Raw genomic sequence first — 20607 nt, 5'->3', positions numbered from 1 at the left:
TCTTTTCCCAGATGGTTCTGCGTTTACAAAGGGTTCTGTTTATCAGAGTGATAATGGGCATTTGCAAAGAGACCCTATATGCATAGTTGATTTAAAAAAAAAAAAATCCGACAACAGCACGTGTGTACTGAATACCCTGGATTTGGGGGCATCCCAGGGTATCATTAGAAGCAGCATGTTCATTGCACAGTAAGACTTAGGAGCTGCAGGTTGCCCAGGTCTGTGTGTGGTCTGGAAGTGGCTTAAGCTGTGTGACCTCAAGCAAGTTACATCGTTAATAAATTGGAACTCCCTCTCTTTGTTAACAAATCAGGAAAGTTAAACCAAAGGATCTCAAAGGCTCCCTCCAGTTCCAAACTCTATGGCTCCGGGACTCTAGTTATTTAAATAGTACTACTACTACTACTAATCCAACACCCTTCGCTATCCCCTTGATCTGTTATTTTCTTCTCACAAAGCAGGAGATGCTCTGGTATCCAAGCCGATGGTTCTGGCTGTGGGCCCGAGGGGTGTAACTGTGTCTGGAAGTGGTTAAGGGACCCTCGCGATCCAACCCAGAGCACACTAACGCTCTGCTCTCTTGAAGGGTCCATCTGCTTCGCCAACATGGCGATCGCCATGCTGGAGCCGGCCCTGCCCATCTGGATGATGGAGACCATGTGTTCCCAGAAGTGGCAGCTAGGTAAGGACTGGGGTGGGCTCTGCTGATGCTAGAACTTTCATCTGCAGGGCGGGTCTCATCATTGCCCTGCCGAGCTGCAGGGACCAGGATGACCAAGTGACTGTTTCTGTTTGACACTGAATGGGGTCGGTGCTTAGGGTAGCAGTGAGCTTTGGGGTCTGTTTGGGCTCAAGTTTCTGTATGCTTGGTGGATGCAGAATTCGGATGGAGGCATCAGACCCGGGCAGAAAAGAGAGGAGAAATAGTCCAGCATCTCCCCGTGTTTCTGAACTGGACTAGTTAGCTAACTGGACTAGTTAGGTTAAACATACGTAGGCAGCAATACAATTAATTTAGAAAAAGAGAGTAACCCCAAACAGGTTTCTGGAGGATGAATTTTTAAAAGTAGTTTCAATTGAGAAAGTAACACATGCTTGCTGTTAAAAAATCAAAGTACACAGACTGAAGGAGTACAAGTATTCTAAAATCTCATGCCCACCATCCCCCTGTCCCAGCCCTGTCCTCTGGGATGTTCACTGTTAATAGTTCTGTGTGTCCTTTTCCAGATGCGTCTGCATTTATTGCTGTGTGTGGAATGCTTAGCAACCCAACCCGGGTGGAATCTTGCTATTTACCTCACTGCCGACCTTGCTATTTACATCACTGCGGACCTTTCGCTTTGCTCTTTCCGTGTCAGAATGGGTGGATTTGCTTTTCAAAATTAATGAATTTTATTTTTTATCCAAGTTACACATGTACATACTTTTAAGTTAAACAGGATTATAAGAATTATAATGAAAAACAAACAGACAAAACCAAACCAGTGTCATTGCCCTATGCCTCCCCATCTCCAACCCCCTTTCTTTAGATTTGATCATTTTCTACTCTTTCAGCTGTTTCTTCTGTTCATTTTCTTAATGTCTCGAAAAAATGTGTGTACGCTCCTGTTCTTTGACTTTCCAATTTCTGATGTTGTCCACCAGCTTCCTAATAGAGTAGATGGGGATTTAATGCTGTTATTACCGTACCTGAAACTGTCCGACAACCAACTCACATGTTTTCTCACTTTCGGTTCTCCTGAAACAGTTGTATTACAGTTTTTGGTTAGATTGGCATTCAGTATTGACTTGATCGTGACTATGTAAATATTGTTCAAAGATAAGCTACGCAGGGGTCTATGATTATTTCTTTACACAAGCTTTTGTTTTTCCTGGAGTTAGTCATTGCCATGTCTTTTTATCTTCTCAATTTTCTTTGTAGTGTTTATGACTCTATCCGCCTATGTCTCTAGCAGAGATAAAAGGCCCTTTAAATGGGGCCAATTGCACCAGCTGACCTAGCCTTTCTGTGCTTTTGCTTGTTTGTGGACAGATCACTCTGTCTTCCTGCTCCAATCTCGACGTGTTCTCTAGGTCATGCTGGAATCTTCCTCTTCCACTATCCGGGCAATATCTTTGCCTCTCTTCTGTTTCCTGTGTCCTCTTCTGATTTGCTCTTTCTTGGTTTACTCCCACATTATGATGGAACATATTCTCCAGTGGCTTCCATTGGAGGGGAATTCATATCTGTAAACATCTTTATTCTCATCTCATGTTTGGTTAACTTAGTCTGTTTGGGTATGTAACTCTTGGTTGGAAATTACTTTTCTTCAGAATTTTGAGGACACTGTCCCATTGTCTGCCAGCATCCAGGGTTGCTTTTGAGAAAGCCAGTGTCATTCTCATCCCCCTCTGTAGGAGCCTGAAGGACCTCTCTTCCTCTCTAGGTCCATGATAGTGATTTGCAGTGGGGTCTGTTTTTCCCTCCACTGTGCTGGCACTTGCTTAGTCAGCCAGTTCATTTGGGAAACCCTTCTTTTAGTTCTGGGAACCTTTTTGTATTATTTCTTTAATTAACCCCCCCCCCCATTTTCTCTATTCTCTTTTATTGGTACCCTGATTGGATGTTGGACCTTTTCATTTTATCCTTTTAGTTTCTTACCTTGCCTTTTCTTATTTTTATTGATTTCTTCATCTTCCAGATGGTCTGTTGAATGTTCATAATTTGTATCCTCATATCTTAACCTTGAAGGGCCCCTTTATATTTACTGTGTGGTTTTGTGTGTATTGTGTGTGGGGGGGGCTGGGGTGTGGGCTGTTGAAATAACACCCTCCTCTTCAGCCTCCTCTATTTACCCCTGGGCTCCATGCTGCCGGTTTCTCTAAAGAGACAGTCTCCTGCTAGGGTGACCGCTGGAGGGCTGGGGTTCCAACTGCTTTTAAAACAGACTTTGCACCCTGTTTCCTGTTGACAGCCTCAGCCCTCAGCCTTACACTCGGTGCCTGGAACCTTCGTTCTGAGGCACACAGGTCTTGCTTCTCCTTGGCCCGGGCGGCAGGTGGAAGACTCGTCGCTCCTCCCTCTGCTGGCTCTGTCCCCTGCCGCTGTTCCTCCTCTCATCTTCTCTGTCCTTGGGCACAGAGGGGCCAGCCGACACTTTCCTTCTTTTATTCCTTTAATAAAATAGAATTTGGAGTGGGAATGGAAAAAACCCTATAGATTAAATGTGCCCTACTTAACTGAAAGCCCATCATTCATGGTAATGATAGCACATGGTTCTATTTTAAGGTTTTACCATAAATTTTCAACCAGTCCCCATTGCTGGACATTTGGGATAGTTCCAGTTTTTGCCTTTAGAAACCATACGGCAATGAGACACCCTTCACGTGGGCTCCCGTTCCCACTGGGGAGTCTCTGTAGGGCACATTCCTGCATGTAACTGGGCAGCATCGCCCTGGCACAGGGCCGGTCCGTCTCTCAGTCTTTCCTAATCAAGCGTGTGAGAAAGGGGCCTCCTTTAAAAACATTTTTTTTTTCTTTTACTGATATTTAGAGAGAGAGGAAAGGAGAGGGAGAGAAAGAGAGAAACATCGATGAGAAACAAAGTCGACTGGCCTGCATGCCCCGCACTGGGGACTGGGCCCACAACCTGGGCATGTGCCCTGACCGGGACTCGAACCGGTGACCTCTTGGTGCAGGGGTCGATGCCCGACCACTGAGCCACACCGGCCGGGCATGAACTGTACACTTTAAAAGGCTGGATTTTATGGTGTGTGAATTATGCCACCAAACCAAAGCGCAAACAAGCGTCCTCCAGTGAAGGAGGAAAGGTTCCCGGAGCGGAACGCAGGTGGTTCGTGGACGAGACCTCTGGCTGTGAATTCCTGGCTGTGGACACAGCAGAAGCCCAGCCGCTCAGCTCCCCGAGAGCGCACACTTGGCGGAGGGGACGGACTTTCTCTCGCCCCGAGTGAGCCAAGACGGGGGCCGTTCTCCATGTTTTCTTGCTCACTCTGCAGGCTGCTTTCCCAGTTTCTTGCCCTCTGGTCCCTGGGTGGTTTGGCCTCCAGGTGTTTCCAGGAGGCCCTGGGTGCGGTGGCCGGTGGCCCGTGGCCCGCATTGGCTCTGCAGCGCTCTTGGGCCGAGATGCTTTGCCGACGTGCTGCCTTCACTTAATTGACTCATTACCCTAATTGAAGGCATCAGGCCCTGTGCAGGGCACTTAGCTGCTCTGTCTTCTTCCTCTCCAGACACAAGCCTGCAGTTTTCTTTATAAAGTCTTTACAGTCCGTCAGAGGCCCTGAGCCATCGGACTAGAGAGCAAGCTGCCTCGGTTTCCTCGGGGAGCCTCTTATCACCCGCCAGACGGTCCCCTTCCCACCAGCAACGTCATCCCTTCCTGGCCTCAGAGAGACACTCGGGTTTCTTGAAGAGAATCACTCTTCTACGCCTGTCCTGTGTCACCTGCAGTGTGGTCCCTGGAGCATGTGGCCCACCTCTGCTGGCACCCCTCAGGCCCCTCTGGGTCGTAGGGGGAAGGGCACTCTGGGTGACACAGTGACAGGACCGTCCCTGAGTCGAGGACCCAGTGCACAGCCAGTCCCCGGCCCCTCCCTGCTCAGGGGCCTGTGGGAGCTCCGGGAAGCCAGTCTGCCCTGGTGCTTCCCCACATTTCTGGAGAAAGGCCATGAGATTTGAAATCGAAGCAGAACAGTCTCACGAGCTGCACGGTGACACCTGATGGCTCTTGCGGACGCTCCCGGAACAAGTCCTGTTGAAGTCCCGACTGCGGGAGGGCTCCAGCTCCCCGGGAGGGGAAGGGGGGCTTCCTAGCTCACTGACCCGATGTGGAAGGCCAGTGGACCGTGTGTGCTGTGAGCTCCTGGACGAGAAAGGCCCCCAGGCCCTGTGCATTGTGAGTTCAGTGGGCACCTGCCGACCACCTAGTACCTCCCACGGTGTCTGATTTATGTGCTCACAGGATTGACAACAAAGCGACTTTCACTAGTTGTGGGCAAGGCTCAGAATCAAATCTGGTATATCTGAGCTCAAGAAGAAAACAACTGTGAACACTGAGAGTTTGAAAAGCCATCTTTCAGAAAGACATTTTCCTATTGTTTTCGCAATGAATAGGGGCCAGGGAGAGCTCAGGTGGACAAGTCCCTGGCAGCCAAGCCTGGTCTGACTCGAGTAGGCCTTCAGGTCACTCAGAGGGCACAGTCGAGGCCACCACCGCCACCAGCAGCTGGACCTCAGCTCGGGCGCAACCTGGGGTCCCACTCCTGGGGGACCACTCAACCTTGGACATGAACATTTCAGTCACCTATGACTCGGCCACAAAAAATGGCCACATAGACATTTACTTTTTTTGACATGGAAAGATATTCATAAAGCTAATTGAAAAAAACAGGACATAGAACAGTAGGTATAACCCTGTTTTTTGGGGAAAAACAAAACAAAATCCCGTGCACACACATTTATTATGTACACATCAACTTGGCATGTATATTTTAAAAATGTTCCTGAATGGGAATCGAACCCATCACCTCGGCATAGCTGGACAACACTCTAACCAGCTGAGCCCTGGGGGTGTACACACAAACTTATAAGGGAAAATGACTATGGTGATTATCCAAGTGATGGGATTTGGGGTAATTTTACCTTTTTTGGTCCTTAATGTTCCCCGATTTTCTCCAAGCTATTGTCTTCCTTCTGTCCTATAAAGCAGTGCGGGGAGAGGACAGGCCGAGATGCCGCCCAGGTGCCCTGTTCTGACATGCGGGTGCCGCTGCTGTCCGTCCACGCGCACAGCTCCCCGCCAGGCAGGGCCGGGGCGAGATGCAGCGGCTGATAGAGAAATGAATTTCACGTCTGGAGCGTCTCCGAGGCTTTGCAGGGACCGAGGAGCCCCGGGGGTCCGGCCTGGCGCACGGCTGCCGGATATTAGCCTGCTGGGCTGCCGGCCGCGGGGCTTCATTTCATCTGCTCTAATCGCCACCACGGTGTCTGCGATGATTAGTTCTCCTAACATTTGACTGATGTCAGTACTGATAAGGTGTCCTTTTCATAAATTTACAGGCGTTGCTTTCTTGCCGGCTAGTATCTCTTATCTCATTGGAACCAATATTTTTGGGATACTCGCGCACAAAATGGGGAGGTAAGATGGACCGAAAACAACGCTGTCTTCTAAGAAGTGTCATTCTTTTAAAGTCCTCCATGTTTCTATCTTAGCTGTTACAAGCAATTGTTTGATTCCCATTGAAAATTTGGGTGGGGGCTGGTGGGGGGGGAGAGGAATATTTATTGATGGTGGTGTTTTGTTTTTTTTTTATAGGTGGCTTTGTGCCCTTCTGGGAATGATCATTGTTGGCATCAGCATTTTATGTGTGAGTAAAAGACACCATTGAACACATGGAAATGGTCTGTAAATAAAACTTTTGCTTTGGGCAAGAATCACCAAGAAATATTTTTTAGCAGTTTGAAGTTTGTTGATAATTGATTTTTAGTACATCTTTCATTTTCTTCTAATTTTTTATCATCTTACAAATTTTGGACACGACTCTCCAAGGGATATGTTTTCATTTTATGTCAGTTAGAAGTTATTGAGAGTGTTTTATTACATAGTTATATTTCACCCACCCCCACCCCATCATCTTAAACATTACAATGTCTTAAACACTTTAGGATGACTACCCTGAAACCATAGCAAGATTATTTTTCTAGAATGAAACATCTTCCAGTGGCCAACATCCACCTCAAATGAGGTCTTTGGGTCCTTGTCAGCAATGGGGTGTGGACCAGGCTGATCTTTCACATCCTGGAGTTGGCTAGTTTTTGTGATGCTCACAAAACCCGTTTCAGCTTCAACTGGAAAGATTTGGGGGGTCTGGTTCTCCCCGAACCCACCCTTCTTCCTCCTGTCTCTTTCAGAAGGCAACACGCATACTCAGCTGGAGAAAACGTAGTTTTAAGAGTTTCCAAGATGATCTGAATTGACTGTCGTTATCTCAGTATAACGTTTATTTCCTCCTACAGATTCCTCTTGCAAAAAACATGTACGGGCTCATAGCTCCCACCTTCGGGGTTGGTTTCGCAATTGGTAAGTCCCACGAGCCCTGTGCCTAAATTTGAAACAGTTCTCCCCATTGCTAAGGAAGATTTCCTCTCAGGCACACCATGATTCCTGAACCTCAAGCTTCTAGAAGCTTGAGAGGCGGCTATGGGCAGCCAGGCTCCAGTATAGCCTGTAGATCATCCCCAGGAAAATACCTGCGTCCACGTACCGGTCGTTTGTTTTCTGGAAACCAGTATTTTAAAAAGCCTGGGACTTGTGGAAGCAAGCGACACTCCGCCGCCGAGCCTGGGCAAACAGCAGAGCACCGCGTGGGCGCAGGTCTGCGAACAGACCTTCTCGGATGAGGCTGCAGGACCCAGGCTTCATGTGTATTTTTTATAAGCTTTGATACAGAAAAGGTGGACGGATGTAGTGATGACCACCTGTGCCGCAGGAATTTCTGTGGGCGAAGGAGATGAATCTGAAATGTGAGGGACAATAATATGTTAGGGAAACTCCTGCTACTGTTTGCTTCTCAGTGAGAACATACAGATCGATCAGGATACAAGTAAGTGCTGAGCCTGTCGCAGGTAAAGGCAGGAATGTATCCTTGGTACAGCAGAAAGAAAGAGTGGAGCCTTCGCCGACCCCTCGGACCAGGTCCCCCTTGTGTACACGGGTGCTCTCACCCACCTTGGTGGCATCAGTCACAGCTGTAATTCATGGTCAACTCTTTGCTTAATGTCCGACTCTTTGGTTCTCTCCCGGGTCCCCATACCTCATAGGTATTCGGTGATCAGCAAACAATAGTGGAATGAAAGAAAGTTCCCTCCTCCTCCTGCCCCGGTGCTCCGCTGGGCGTGCTCTCAGACGCTGTCTCACCCCAGCTGGTCATGGCCATCCCCATTGGATAGGTGGGAAACCGATGTTCAGAGAGAGAAGGCATGACCACACTCACCCAGCCAGGGCTTTGATCCCAGGACTCTGAACACATGCGCTGTTTCTTTATGCTTCTTGTCCCCGACCGGTGGAGAGATCAGAAACTGTAATACTGGTCTAGGTGGTGGTAGTCCCCTCCCCCCCAATAATGAGCAAACCTCTTTCGATTTTAATTTTCCGAGTAGGGCCAGATGGTCCCTCAGACTCCTTTTTTTTTTTTAAAACAGGTTTTCGATTTCTTGTTCTCTCTCTTCTCCTTCCGGCACCCCCAAGATGTGAATGTTGGCACGCTTGAAGTTGTCCCAGAGGCTCCTTACACTATCCTCATTTTTTTGGATTCCCTTTTCGTTTTGCTGTTCTGATTGGGTGTTTTTTGCTTCCTTATATTCCAAATCAATGGTTTGCTTCTTGGATTTACGTACTCTACTATTGAATCTTTGTAAATTATTCTTTATTTCAGTTAAAGCCTCCTTCGTTTCTAACTGTGCATCGATCATTTCTGACAGGTCCTTTATTATGCTCTTGAGGCCCTCACTAAGTTCACTGAGGTTCTCACTGAGTTCATTGAGCATCCTTACAAGCAGTATTTTGAACTCAGCATCTGTTAGGTTACTTATCTCCATTTCGCTTAGTTCTTTTCTTGTTCTGTTCTTTCATTTGGAACCTGTTTCTTTGCCTCCTCATTTTGGCTGCCTCCCTGTGTTTGTTTCAGTGTATTACTTAAAGAGAGGTATGGGGCTAGCTGAGACCAGATGCTGCTCGTTTGAAAGAATTTAGGAAAAACCTGAAGCAGGATCCAAGACAGGCCAATCCTATGGTTAAGCAGGTGGCAACAGCTTGGGTGGGCCTGAAAGTTGGGTGGGGTGGGGCGGGGCCTCAGGGAGTCACCAGGGCGGAGCTACCAGTGTGAGCCAGGTTGCTGGAGTCCCAGATACGGAGGCTGTCTGCCACCCCAGGGAAGGGCTCACCAAAGGAACAAAGGCCTCTGACAGCAGTTTGTCCCGGAGAAAGCCCCCTCTCCAGCCCTCGCTCCAGTGCCAAACAGCTCAGTTCTTCCCTGTATGTCTCTGGCGCCCCTCGAGCTGCCTCCCCTCCAAGCTTAGAGGGAGAGAGTCCGATGAGTCCCATAAGTCCGTGCGCGGGCCCTTTAAGAGGAGCTGCCTGGGGCTCCAGCCGCCTCAGCCTCCCTGAGCCTCAGTTCCTGCTGGTTTTCCAGCCAGAAGTGATGGGGATTCTCTTCCTGGCACTGGAACCCTGAGCGGGGCGCCTGGTGTGGGACGGGGACCCCTCAGTCCTCAGGGAGGACCTTCCCAGCCGAGCTGTCCTCCTGATTTTTATCCGCCACACGTGGGTGTGGGCCCAGCCCGTCTCACCGCTGTCTCTCCTCCGCCCCTCGCGCCCCCGCCCCTCCTACCAGTCTCGATGCGGCTGCTGCTTTAATTCCGTAGTTGTAGGACTTCCATTCAGCTTGATTTCAGGCGGTTTTGAATGATGGTTGTTCTGTAGTTTAGTTGTAACTTGGATGTGGTTGTGGGAGGACGCTTACCTACGCCGCCATCTTGACCGGAAGTCTACCTTTTTTTTTAAAGAGTCACCCTTTTTTTAAAAAAAAAATTTTGTTTCCTTTATTGATTTTAGAGAAAGAGGAAGTGAGAGGGAGAGAGAAACATCGATGAGAGAGAACATCAATTGGCCGCCTCCTGCATGCCCCCCACTGGGGATCGGGCTCACAACCTGGGCATGTGCCCTGACCAGGAATCGAACCAGCGACCTCTTGGTGCAGGGGTTGATGCTCCACCCCTGAGCCACACCAGCCGGACTTAGACTCCTTGATGTGGTTCCTTCTGACCCTCCCAAGTGTGTGAGGCCCAGGCGTGGATGGGGAGGAGACTGGGTGAGGTGTGCGGGTGTGTCTGCTTGAGGGCGGGGACAAGTGGACCCGAAGCTAATGAATCAGGACAGCAGCAGCAGGGAGCGGGCTAGGGGTCCACACGGCCAGCAACCAGCGCTGGATCCGAGGAATACGGGCGAGTCACCAGAGGACCTGGTGCTCCCCATCGAGGGACAGGCCCCCCAGACAGTGAGGACAAGGTGAGGTGAGGCAGAGAGCAGGCAGATGGTGGCCTGGGTTCGAGTCGCAGGCTCGGCGCCCCTCAGCTGGTCTTCAGCAAAAGGAGTGCTGTAGGGAGTCTGCCTTGAGGCTCGCAGGCGGGGGAGACGGAAGGAGAAGAGGCAGCAGGGTTGTTGCCAGGTTAGCACACGGTCCTGACATTCATCCCATTTTCAGTTGACAACAGTTCTCTACAGACTGTGTTCTCTGACCCCACAGGCATGGTGGATTCCTCCATGATGCCCATCATGGGCCACCTGGTAGACCTGCGGCACGTGTCTGTCTACGGGAGCGTGTACGCCATTGCAGACGTGGCCTTTTGTATGGGATACGCTATAGGTGAGCACGTTGCGGCGGAGAATGCCTGCTGAGCATCGTTTAAACCTTTGCATCTTTCTGTGCACGAGACATTTACAGAGAGCTTTATCTAATTCTGTTTCCTGAAAGGTCCTTCCGCTGGTGGGGCTATCGCCAAGGCAATTGGATTTCCGTGGCTCATGACAATTATTGGAATGATTGATATTGTTTTTGCCCCACTCTGCTTTTTTCTTCGAAGTCCACCTGCCAAGGAAGAAAAAATGGTAAGAAAATTTTAGGATGTATCGAAGTGCTTCTTGACCATTTTAGCATGGTCTTTTGGACAGTTTCTCAGTTCTAACATATATTCCTGCTCCTTTTGGGCAGAGCTATCCAAACATAAATGGTAACAGTTCCTTTTCAGTTTATACCGCATGGGAACGCTGCTTCTTTTACTATATCAAGCATATGTTTATATATTTGAAGGATAAAATGACTTTTTGTACATAGATTAGCAGTTAAGCTCCCTTATCAATGAAATGTAAACATGGGATAGTTTAATTTTCTATGGTTCTTGAAAATCTTGAAGAAAAAAATATATATATATTGCCTCCTGAGCTCCTGAGCTTACTCTTAAGAGGTGCCATTTTTGGTCTGTTTGCTTCTCTCCTAACCCTCGCAGATTTTACTAATAGCATCTTAGTCCTTACTGCCTGAGATTCTGGGGATGGTCTACTGTAGGTAACAGACCTTTAGGGGAAAACGCTGTATGTGTACCTTCGGGCACACATGAGCATGTATAACTTTGACATTCATAACCTTGGCATTGCATGACCTGAATCATAGCTATAGGTGAGCTAGAGAATAAAGTGTTCCTCTCTTCAACAAGTTCAAACTGATCGATTCTGAATTTGAATTTTGAAATGTACCAGTCATTTTAACCGTTCTCGTAAGTGTTCGTAGCTGGCAGTGGTGGGCATTACTAACTTTTTCAAACATCAAATGGTGCTAGATACTCATCCAGCCAGAAGAAGAGAGCCTTCGACTAGGAACGGATGAGAGAACGAAGGCAGGGAGGTGGCACTGGTCACGCATGGATGAGGTTCGCCTGCGATCTTCTCCTGGGAGCACATCCCAAGTTCTTTCTGACGGTGGGACTGAGATGGGTGTCCATGCCTTGGCGTTTCTTGAACTGCCCTTTTACGATTTCCCCCAAATGGTGGATTTAAAGACAGATGCAGGCCCTGAAGTTAGGTGACATGCAGCTTTTATTAGTTTGGGGCATTTTTTTTCCCGCATTTGTTAATGTGAAAAATATATTCAGCACCGTGCCCTTTGTTATGTCAGATTTAACAGGACCATTTTGAATTTCTCATGACCCATTTGACTCAAAGAAGAGGCGTGGCAGGCACGTGGAAATGCTCTCGTGGAAGCTACCGTTTTCTCCCTGCCTCTGGCTTCGTCAGCTGCCTCTCCATTGAGCTACCGTGCATCTCTCGGGGACTGACTCACCTGCTTCCCGGCCTGGTTGTAGGAGTTCCTTCTCCATCTTTGTTTGACTGACCTCTGCACACTTCCTTGCCCAAGCCAGGGGCAGGAAATTCTCAGTGCAACAGCTGGAAACTGCCCTGTTGCCACCCCATCAATCTGATGGTGGCTAATCGCCTACCAATGCCTCTGTCACCCAGGAGACCGGTTAAGGCTCTTGGGAGACAGTGAAGGGCCGGCCCGGCCTGGGAGCAGGACTGCCACGTGGGGACCTGTGACAGCCACCTCGTAGGGCTGTTGGGGGGTTAAATGAAGGAACCCCAGCAGCGAGCGCTCAGTGGTCCTTGCTCCCGCCTACATCTGACTCGCTCCGGCAGCCAGCGGCCGACTCGGCCTCCCTTCCTCCCTCTGGGAGGTGAGGCTGCTCGGACCCCAGAACTGCTGAGTGGCTGCCTCGCCACGCAGCGGACGTTAGGGGGTGGCTGCTGTGTTATCGTTTGTTGGCAGCATGATGACTTATCGGAGGAAGTGGAGGAAATGGTGAGGTCAGAGGACGAGAAGGGGCTGTGGTGGGGGGAGCTCGCCCCCAGAGCCACCAAATGACGGCAGAGGCTGGCCCGGTGCAGCTCCTCTTGCCACGGTTCCAGCAGTGCTTCCGTTCATGTAAGAAGAGACGTGCCGAAGGAAATGGGAAAGACGGTTCTAAAAGGCAAAGCGACAAGAAGTACAGGCTTCCCGAAAGCCACTCTCTGTGCAATGTCAGAATCCTTAATAAGCAAGATGAATCATTAAAAACTGGAGAAAAAGTGCATCTCACTGCCTGTAATCGCTACTCTCACCGAAGCGGCACATCAGATGCCATCTGACCGGCGTGCTGGCCACATCTGAGGGCGGTGGCCAGCAGTGCTGCCCACTCGTGGGAACCGGTAGAATCCGACGATCGGGGCCAGGCCGGCAGTGCGCCGTGGCGGGGGCAGACTGATTGCCGCCCATCTGAGGGTGGGCCGTCAGGACCACAGTCACCACGTGCAGGGCGATGGGAAGCGGGGATAGGGAATACGGGCTTAGCCAGTCCCCCTTTCACTAGGCAGCATTCTGCCAGAGTCGTGGTTGGACTGAGGCTATGACCAGTGCTGCTTTCGTGGGCCCCAGTCCTACTGTCATGAATTAGTTTGTGAGCATTTGAGTTTTTCTTCTATTTCATTTACTGGAATTCTGGTTGTTTTTTTTTTTTAATGATCAGTGTTGAGTTAGCAATATAGGTGAAGAGAAAAAAACAACTGTTAAGTATCTAAGTAAGATTAAGAAATAGCAACACGCCCTGGCCCATTTGGCTCAGCGGTTGGAGCGTCGGCCTGCGGACCAGAGAGACCCCCAGGTTTAGTTCCCACTGGGGGCACGTACCAAAAAAAAAAAAAAAGAAATAGCAACATGATCATTCGAAGAAAACTCGATTCAGTTATCAGTTAACACGCAGCCTGTACCTCTCCGAGTACCCAGTGGAGAAGAACTGTGTTCAGGTGTGGATTTTTTTGTTTTTTTCAGGTTGAAGAGTTAGTTTCAAAGAGAGCACATTTCTTATATCTGATTGTTGCTCAGACAGCAAAGGGCGTGGTGAGGACGGTAGCTTCCTGCGTGGTTCTGAGATGAGCGTCGTTTGTTTCATCAAGTCCTTCTAGCTGTTTCCACGAAGCTGTGGGGCGGGCAAGGCGGGGCCGGCAGAGGCTAAGTACACTGCCTGTACTCTGTATGCTGGAATCTAGTCAAAGAACTTCGTCCCTTTGCAGGGCACTTACAGAATGGATGCAAAACTGTAACTGTTCTGTGTGTGTGTGTGTGTGTGTGTGTGTGTGTGTGTTTAAAGATATGGAACCTTTCTCCCCACCGCGGTGCGCTGAGTACTGGTCTCAACGACAAGGCTGCTCCCAGCCACTCCGTGGTGACCCTCACTCCCTGGTCTTACCCACTTGATCCTGTTCATAAATGTTTTCATGGCACTTTTGGAATGTTTCATGCCATCCGGCTTATTTATTAATCCTCAGGATATTTTTTTCCATTGATTTTTTTATTTTTTAGTGAGAGTGGAAAGGAGGGAGGGAGGGGGAGACAGACGACAGACAGACAGAAACATTGGTGTGTGAGAGACACATAGATTGGTTGCCTCCTGCAAGCGTCCTGACCAGGGCCGGGGATCAAACCTGCAACCCGGGTACGTGTCGTTGACCAGGAAGTGAACCCGAGACCCTTCGGTGCTATAACCACTGAGCACACTGGCCAGGGCAAGCTTATTTATTCATACATGATGTTTTTATTTTGTTTTGTTTTTTTTTATCCTCACCCGAGGATATTTTTCCATTTTTTGTACGGATAGAGTGGGAGGGAGAGAGAGGAACAGAGAGAGAGAGAGAAACATCGACGTGAAGGGACACATCGAGTGGCTGCCACCCGCACGACCAACCAGGGCCGGGGTCAAACTGCAACCGAGGTACATGCCCTTAGCGGGAACCGAACCCGGGTCTCTCCGGACCGCAGGCCGACGCTTTAACCGCTGAGACAAACTGGCCAGGGCAATACATGATGTTTTTAAAAAAGAAACCCATTGCACACAAAAAATCTCTCAGAAGAGGTTCTGAAGCCAGTAAGTTAGGTTTTAAAAGCTACACAACAATATTTCAAGGAAGGACACCTCACCTGAAACAGGCCGTGTGACAGATGTGGTTTGGCCGAATTGATCAGTTCTCACCATTTAGATCTGTATGAGGCCAATCGATTGGACTGAAGTTCTTCCCTTGCAATGCAGTTTGAGTCCATCTTATGTGGCCAGAGCTTGGTTCTGGGGGTCGTTAAGAAGTTTACATCTATGTACAGTCAGATCTAAGTCGCTGGTATAGGACACGAAGGGCAGACATACTTGTTCCCAGCTGTGTGACTCTGCTGTAGTCCCAGATAACCTCACGAAACTAGGGCACTGTTCCTCGTAGCATGTTGACAACATTATCATGTGAAGGTAGGGACCTGAAATTGATTTTTATCTTTTTTAAGATTTTTAGAGAGGGAGAAAGGGAGAGGGAGAGAGAGACATCGATGTCAGGGCCTGAAATTCATTTTTTTTTATCTTCACCCGAGGACATTTTTTTCCTTTTTTGTTTCAGATAGAGTAGGAGGGGGGGAGAGAGAGAGAGAAACATTGACGTGAAAGGGACACATCAAATGGTTGCCACCTGCACAACCCAACCAGGGCCGGATCAAATTGCAGCCAAGGTATGTGCCCCTAGCGGGAACCGAACCCGGGTCTCTCTGGAGCGCAGGTCAACGCTCTAATTGCTGAGCCAAATGGGCCAGGGCTGAAATTCATTTTTAACCTTTCCCCTCCCAAGTGATTCTTGGGCACGTGTCTTCGAGGGTCATTAATATAGGAGACGAGACCTTGAGCTCTTTGGAGGTTAAGGCTTCCTTGTAACAAGGACACATTCACAAGGAGAGAATGGTCCTGGTGTACAATGTCAGTTGCCTCAATTATTTTTAGAAATTGAGCTCTTTATGAAATACAATGTCAATTCTACTTGGCAAGAAGCGTAATAGAAAACAGAGCTAAGTCTGCAGCCAACAGTTGGAGCTGGCAGCCTATCAGAAGGGGTCAGGGAAGTCCTTATCTTAATGTCACACAGGCAGATCATTCTAGAGTTCTTGGGCAACGAGAAGTGGGTTAGGCACGGAGTGGAGTCAGCGCGTATCACATGTGAGGGATGAGAACTGGGAGGGCTGGCTGACAGACACCGAGAGGCTGCAACAGGCCAGCGCCGGATATATTTTAATCCACGTAAATGTTTCCACCGAGACGTTCAAACTGCACACGAAGGTATTAGGCGAATAGTTTATGTGGAAGGAAACCCAGGAAGACATCACCTGATGAGAGAATTCATTTCTTGGGACCCCGCATCCCCACCCGTGCTCCGTAGAAGGCACCTTCAGCACAGGCTGTCCCCTCCCCTGCCCCACGCTGGCTGGACATCCCTCGGTCAAGGTCCTTCACCTCTGTGCTGACACGAAAGGTTATCAACCTACCACACGTGATTGTTGTGAAGTTTAGGTGTTTCATTGGCAGTGCTTAGCATGGTCCTGGCATGATACACGGCAGCCGTATTCCCAGGCTGTGCTTGGTCTGTTCATTTTCAGGAGAAATAACTCAAGTGCTGATCAACTGAGGGTCAACTATTTTTTGTTTCATCTTCAGTAACAATGAGGGCACACGATTTTCACCTTCACAAGAGGAATGTCATTTTTTAAAAAATCGTACATTTGAGCCCTGGCCGGTTTGGCTCAGCGGTTAGAGCATCGGCCTGCGGTCCTGAGAGACCCAGGTTCGGTTCCTGCTAAGGGCATGTACCTCGGTTGCAGTTTGTCCCCGGCCCTGGTCGGTCGTGCGGGTGGCAGCCACTCGATGTGTCCCTTTCACATCGATGTTTCTCTCTCTCTCTCTCCCTCCCACTCTACCGGAACAAAAAATGGAAAAATGTCCTCGGGTGAGGATAAAAAAAAAAAAAAATCGTACATTTGAGCAAGAGTTGGGCAGCCAGGAATTGCGGGGAGGGGCTCTGAAGTGCTGTTTGTGAAGACAGAGGCTGTGTGACATTCTCGTCTAAGGAAACCGGAGGGGCCGTAGCAGTGGCCTTAAACTATTGTAAGGGTGGTCCGTGAAGACGGACCCATGAAGATCAGAACCCGATCCACAAAACAACGGAGGCAGTTCTAGTCTAGCCTCAGGTCCATTGCTAACTCGAGAGCTCACCTCATCGGGAGGGAGCATGGCCTTACTTAGTGTTGCTGCAATGAAGTCTGTACAACAGCAGCTGGATTGGGCGACTTCCAGGGACCACCGCTCCCCCTGGCTCCACGATTCTCAGTATAACTCTTCCTAAACCTTACCTGCATACCCTTTCTTCATAGCTTACACTTACAGGCTTCCCCCAATCAACTTTTGGCCCCTGGCAAGTATAATCCGGTGGAGACAGCTTCTGCTGTATCCTATTGCCTGAAATTTTCACTGAGTGTAAAACTCCAGGTTTTCTGGGGCAGGCACCTGACAATTGCACCAAATGACTGGTTAACAGTGGGCATATCTATCTATCTATCTATCTATCTATCTATCTATCTATCTATCTAATCTATCATCTATCCACCTACCCCCCACACACTAGTAATCCTTAAAAGTTAAAACCATCCATCCATCCACCCACACAAACTAATCCTTAAAAAGTCAGTTGAAACCATCTTATCTTTTTAAAACTTGAAGTTAATGTATATGCATTTTGCTCTCTTTTAGGCTATTCTCATGGATCACAACTGCCCCATTAAAACGAAAATGTACACTCAGAACAATGTCCAGTCATATCCGCTAGGTGATGAAGAATCTGAAAGTGACTGAGACCCTCAGAAGTCATCAAGTATTTCATTGTATCAAGCAGTGTTTCCAGTGAAAGACTCATCGGAACCGCCTCAGCCATGCCATGCATCACTGGTGAAAGAGTAGAACCACTAAGGTTGTCATTTCTTTTCCATGGTTATGATTGATTGCCAACAGCCTTATAAAGAAAAAGCAGCTTTTCTAGGGGTTTGTATAAAGTGTTGAAAACTTTATTTTATGTATTTGATTTTATTAAATATTATACAATATATTTTGACGAAATAGATATAGTGTAAATCTATAAATATTTGAATCCAAATCAGATATAATTTTTTAACTTACATTCACGAACACTTGGGCAAAAGAAAACACCTTGCATTTTTTCTGAATATTGGTAATGAGTGTTTGAAACTAAAGCACACATTATCTCTGAGACAGTTCCAACAATCAGAAACTAGAAGGAAGTCTGAAAAACAATCAAGACAGACAGCATATGGTTACGTAGTGACAGAGTGTTGAGTTAATCAACTTGTAATAATTATCAATATGAGTTAAAAGCTAGTTATCTCAACTGCAGAGGGCAAGAACTTGAGTCAGTTACCTCTTGGATTTATCCATAAATCTTAGCTGGCATTAGTTATCTATATGTAACCACCTACCTGGAAACAGCTGGTTGTAAATTATGTGTACATGTCATGTGGTTGGTAGCAAACATTAAAGCCAAGAAGGAAAAAAATAGTAAATGTTCTGAAAGTAGAGAAAAGCGCCCAGATAAACTGTTACGAACAACTAGCAGCTTGCCCTTGAAGATACATACTTGAATGTCTTACTGGATGAAAGAAAATTGAAGACAGATGTACCCTGTACTGTCAAGGTTGTTTAAGCATGGTAAGCTATATCAACAGCTAGTTCAGGTCTTAGAAAATCAATTTAAAAGGCTAATTAGCTGCTATGACATGAAAAAAAAAATCAGATATATCATCTTTGACCTGTTTGGAGGTCATCCAAGTGTTTTCTAGGGATCTATTAATTTTGAGTTGTCTGAAACTATTATTTCCTAGACCTCTGAAAGCTGTTCACATCAATGCGAAAAGTTTTTAATGAAGATGAAGAAGGAATGAAAGTATGTGTTGAATCACGTTAGGACAACAGGTAGAAGTAATAGGGCGGTCAGGACACACCCCCTTTTCACAGGCAGGAAGGAACCAAACATCTAAAAACGCTTCTGTATCACTGTATCATCTGCTGTGTAATGTAGTTTCTCTAGCACGACATCGACGTGCCTTTTCAATGTAACGTCAAATACTGTGTCAGTGAACATTGTCAGTTTACATCAGGTTGTGTGTGAGACATGACTGGAGTGTGACGATAGTGTGGAATGCCTCAAATAATACTTAATCCCGTAGTTGTAACTGTAAACAAAAATGACCTGTCAGTGCTTTTGTTAAGCTAAAATTGTGTTTAACTTGGACAACAAGGAACAGAGAACTTTAGCACAAGGACTCTTCAGCCTTTTCAGTCTCTAGGGAAGTTAGCCGATACTTCATTCCCATGTGCTTTATGAAGCTTTTCGGGGGCTCTGAATGATTTGCAGTCTGGCTGGCAAGGGCGGGGTGTTGGAAGCCGACAAGCTTCCCACTCACCGATTTGCTCGGGAAGGTGGCGCTGCAGGCATTCAGGGCGGCAGGCAGTTTGTCTCCACTTCCGCAGGGGAAGCCTTCAAAAAGGACGTGCCACAAGTTTCCTGAGAGTCTGTGGTTCTTCCTGCCCCAATGCCATGTAATTTATTCCTACTCTATTTAGCCTTTCAGATTCCAGTCTCTTCAAACATGACTGGGGAAGGCATGCCTGCTATTGATCCCTAGGGTTAGCATTAAAGATGTAGTTGTGCGAACTGTTTTAGGAGCAGAAGATATCAGTTGTATCTGAGGGGGAAAAAGGGGGAATTGTGGGGTCTTTTATGTGACTAATATTCTGGGGTTAGCCAAGGCCCTAAAGAGAGGCTTAAAAAAAATGTATGTCAGACAAAGAAGGTATACAGCTCTCTGAGCTTATTTTTGAGCAAAGGTGGTTTTTGTTTGTACCTGGCAAACAGATGCAAAAACCTTAATGAGGTAGCAATGAATATTCAGTTCTTTCTTTTAACTGCTAAGTGTATCTGCCTAAGTCATGTTTTAGCTAGTTTCCTGAATAAATCTTCTGAACGCTACTGTGCCTTTTTGTATTCCTTTATAAACCAGATGTTGTTGGAATCAAATACTTAACAAGGTACTGTTTGTTATTTAATTAAAAACTGTTCTGTGCTAACAGGCATCAGGTAAAATCCTCTCCAACTTAGTTTGAACCATACATTATTGACTTTGAAAAATGTTTTAAATTGAAATATTTAACTAGTCACATGTTGTCAGTGTGGAAAAACTCAGTAAGTTATCCTAGCATCTCTAAAGTTGTATTATTTTCCTGACTGCTGTGAACAAATATATCTCATAAAAATAACTGAAGTACGCAGGACCTACGTGTTAATTCTGTGGGCCCCTGGCCCCTGGCAGTCCCATACAACTTACGGTGTTCACGTGTGCATCTTTTAGGGGTGAGAGTCTATATTAATCAGATCTTTAAGGGATCCATGGCTTAAAAAGGACTAAAAAACCTCCCCCTCACTTTTTTAAAAGGAAAGATATTATCTCAATTTAGAAATAAAGACAATACATTTTTAAATTAAAGTGATTTTAGATGTATTCACTTTTAGGAGTCTTAAGATATTATCATCTTAGTGTTAGTAAGAACCAAATATTTTCAAATTGCCTTTCAAAAAATTCAGATCTATTTAAATTTAGAACTTGACAGTACCCTCAAAGTTTTAGCTGTTTCCTTTTCTCAAAACCAAAAATGACCATAGTAGTCAACTAGTTCTACTAGTTGTTACAAAAAATATAAGGCTTGACATTAAGAAATGTAGCGTATTAATTCTGATTCCAAAACAGTGCTAAAATGTTGCTCAGCCTGTCTAATCCAATCATTGAATACCGATGTAGATAATATACTTTAGCCTAATTACTAATAGGTAGCAGAGGCAAATCCACAAATAAAACAAGTCAAACCAAATTTAATGCTTTTAGGCAATTTTCAAAATAGCAATTTTGTTTAGCCAAAAATGGACTGTTGAGCTTGTCTGCATGGCCAAATTATACCAGGCTGTAATTCCATAGAGATGCAGCAATCACCTTTTTCACATGTCACCAAATGGAGATATTCTTGTTTTCTGTGGTAGTTTTTATTTATTATTCTTTAGCTATTGATAACATAGCATGGCAGCAAGATTACATTAGGAATTT

At 46.9% G+C, this 20607-nt stretch overlaps 1 protein-coding gene across 1 annotated transcript in view; it reads left to right on the top strand.

Moving 5' to 3' along the window:
- SLC18A2 (solute carrier family 18 member A2) overlaps nt 1–19474 on the top strand; it is a 33445-nt gene extending 13971 nt beyond the window's left edge. The window contains exons 9-15 of the mRNA XM_036265659.1: nt 587–682; nt 6059–6137; nt 6315–6366; nt 7016–7079; nt 10303–10422; nt 10531–10664; nt 17192–19474. Of these exons, the coding sequence (XP_036121552.1) occupies nt 587–682; nt 6059–6137; nt 6315–6366; nt 7016–7079; nt 10303–10422; nt 10531–10664; nt 17192–17293 (647 nt within the window). The 3' untranslated portion in view covers nt 17294–19474. The remainder of the gene's footprint in view (nt 1–586; nt 683–6058; nt 6138–6314; nt 6367–7015; nt 7080–10302; nt 10423–10530; nt 10665–17191) is intronic.
- Nucleotides 19475–20607: the final 1133 nt, after the last annotated feature.

Source organism: Molossus molossus, unplaced genomic scaffold (genome assembly GCF_014108415.1).
Source record: "Molossus molossus isolate mMolMol1 unplaced genomic scaffold, mMolMol1.p scaffold_m16_p_17, whole genome shotgun sequence".
Taxonomy (NCBI): domain Eukaryota; kingdom Metazoa; phylum Chordata; class Mammalia; order Chiroptera; family Molossidae; genus Molossus; species Molossus molossus.
This window is presented reverse-complemented; position numbering and strand designations above follow the sequence as displayed.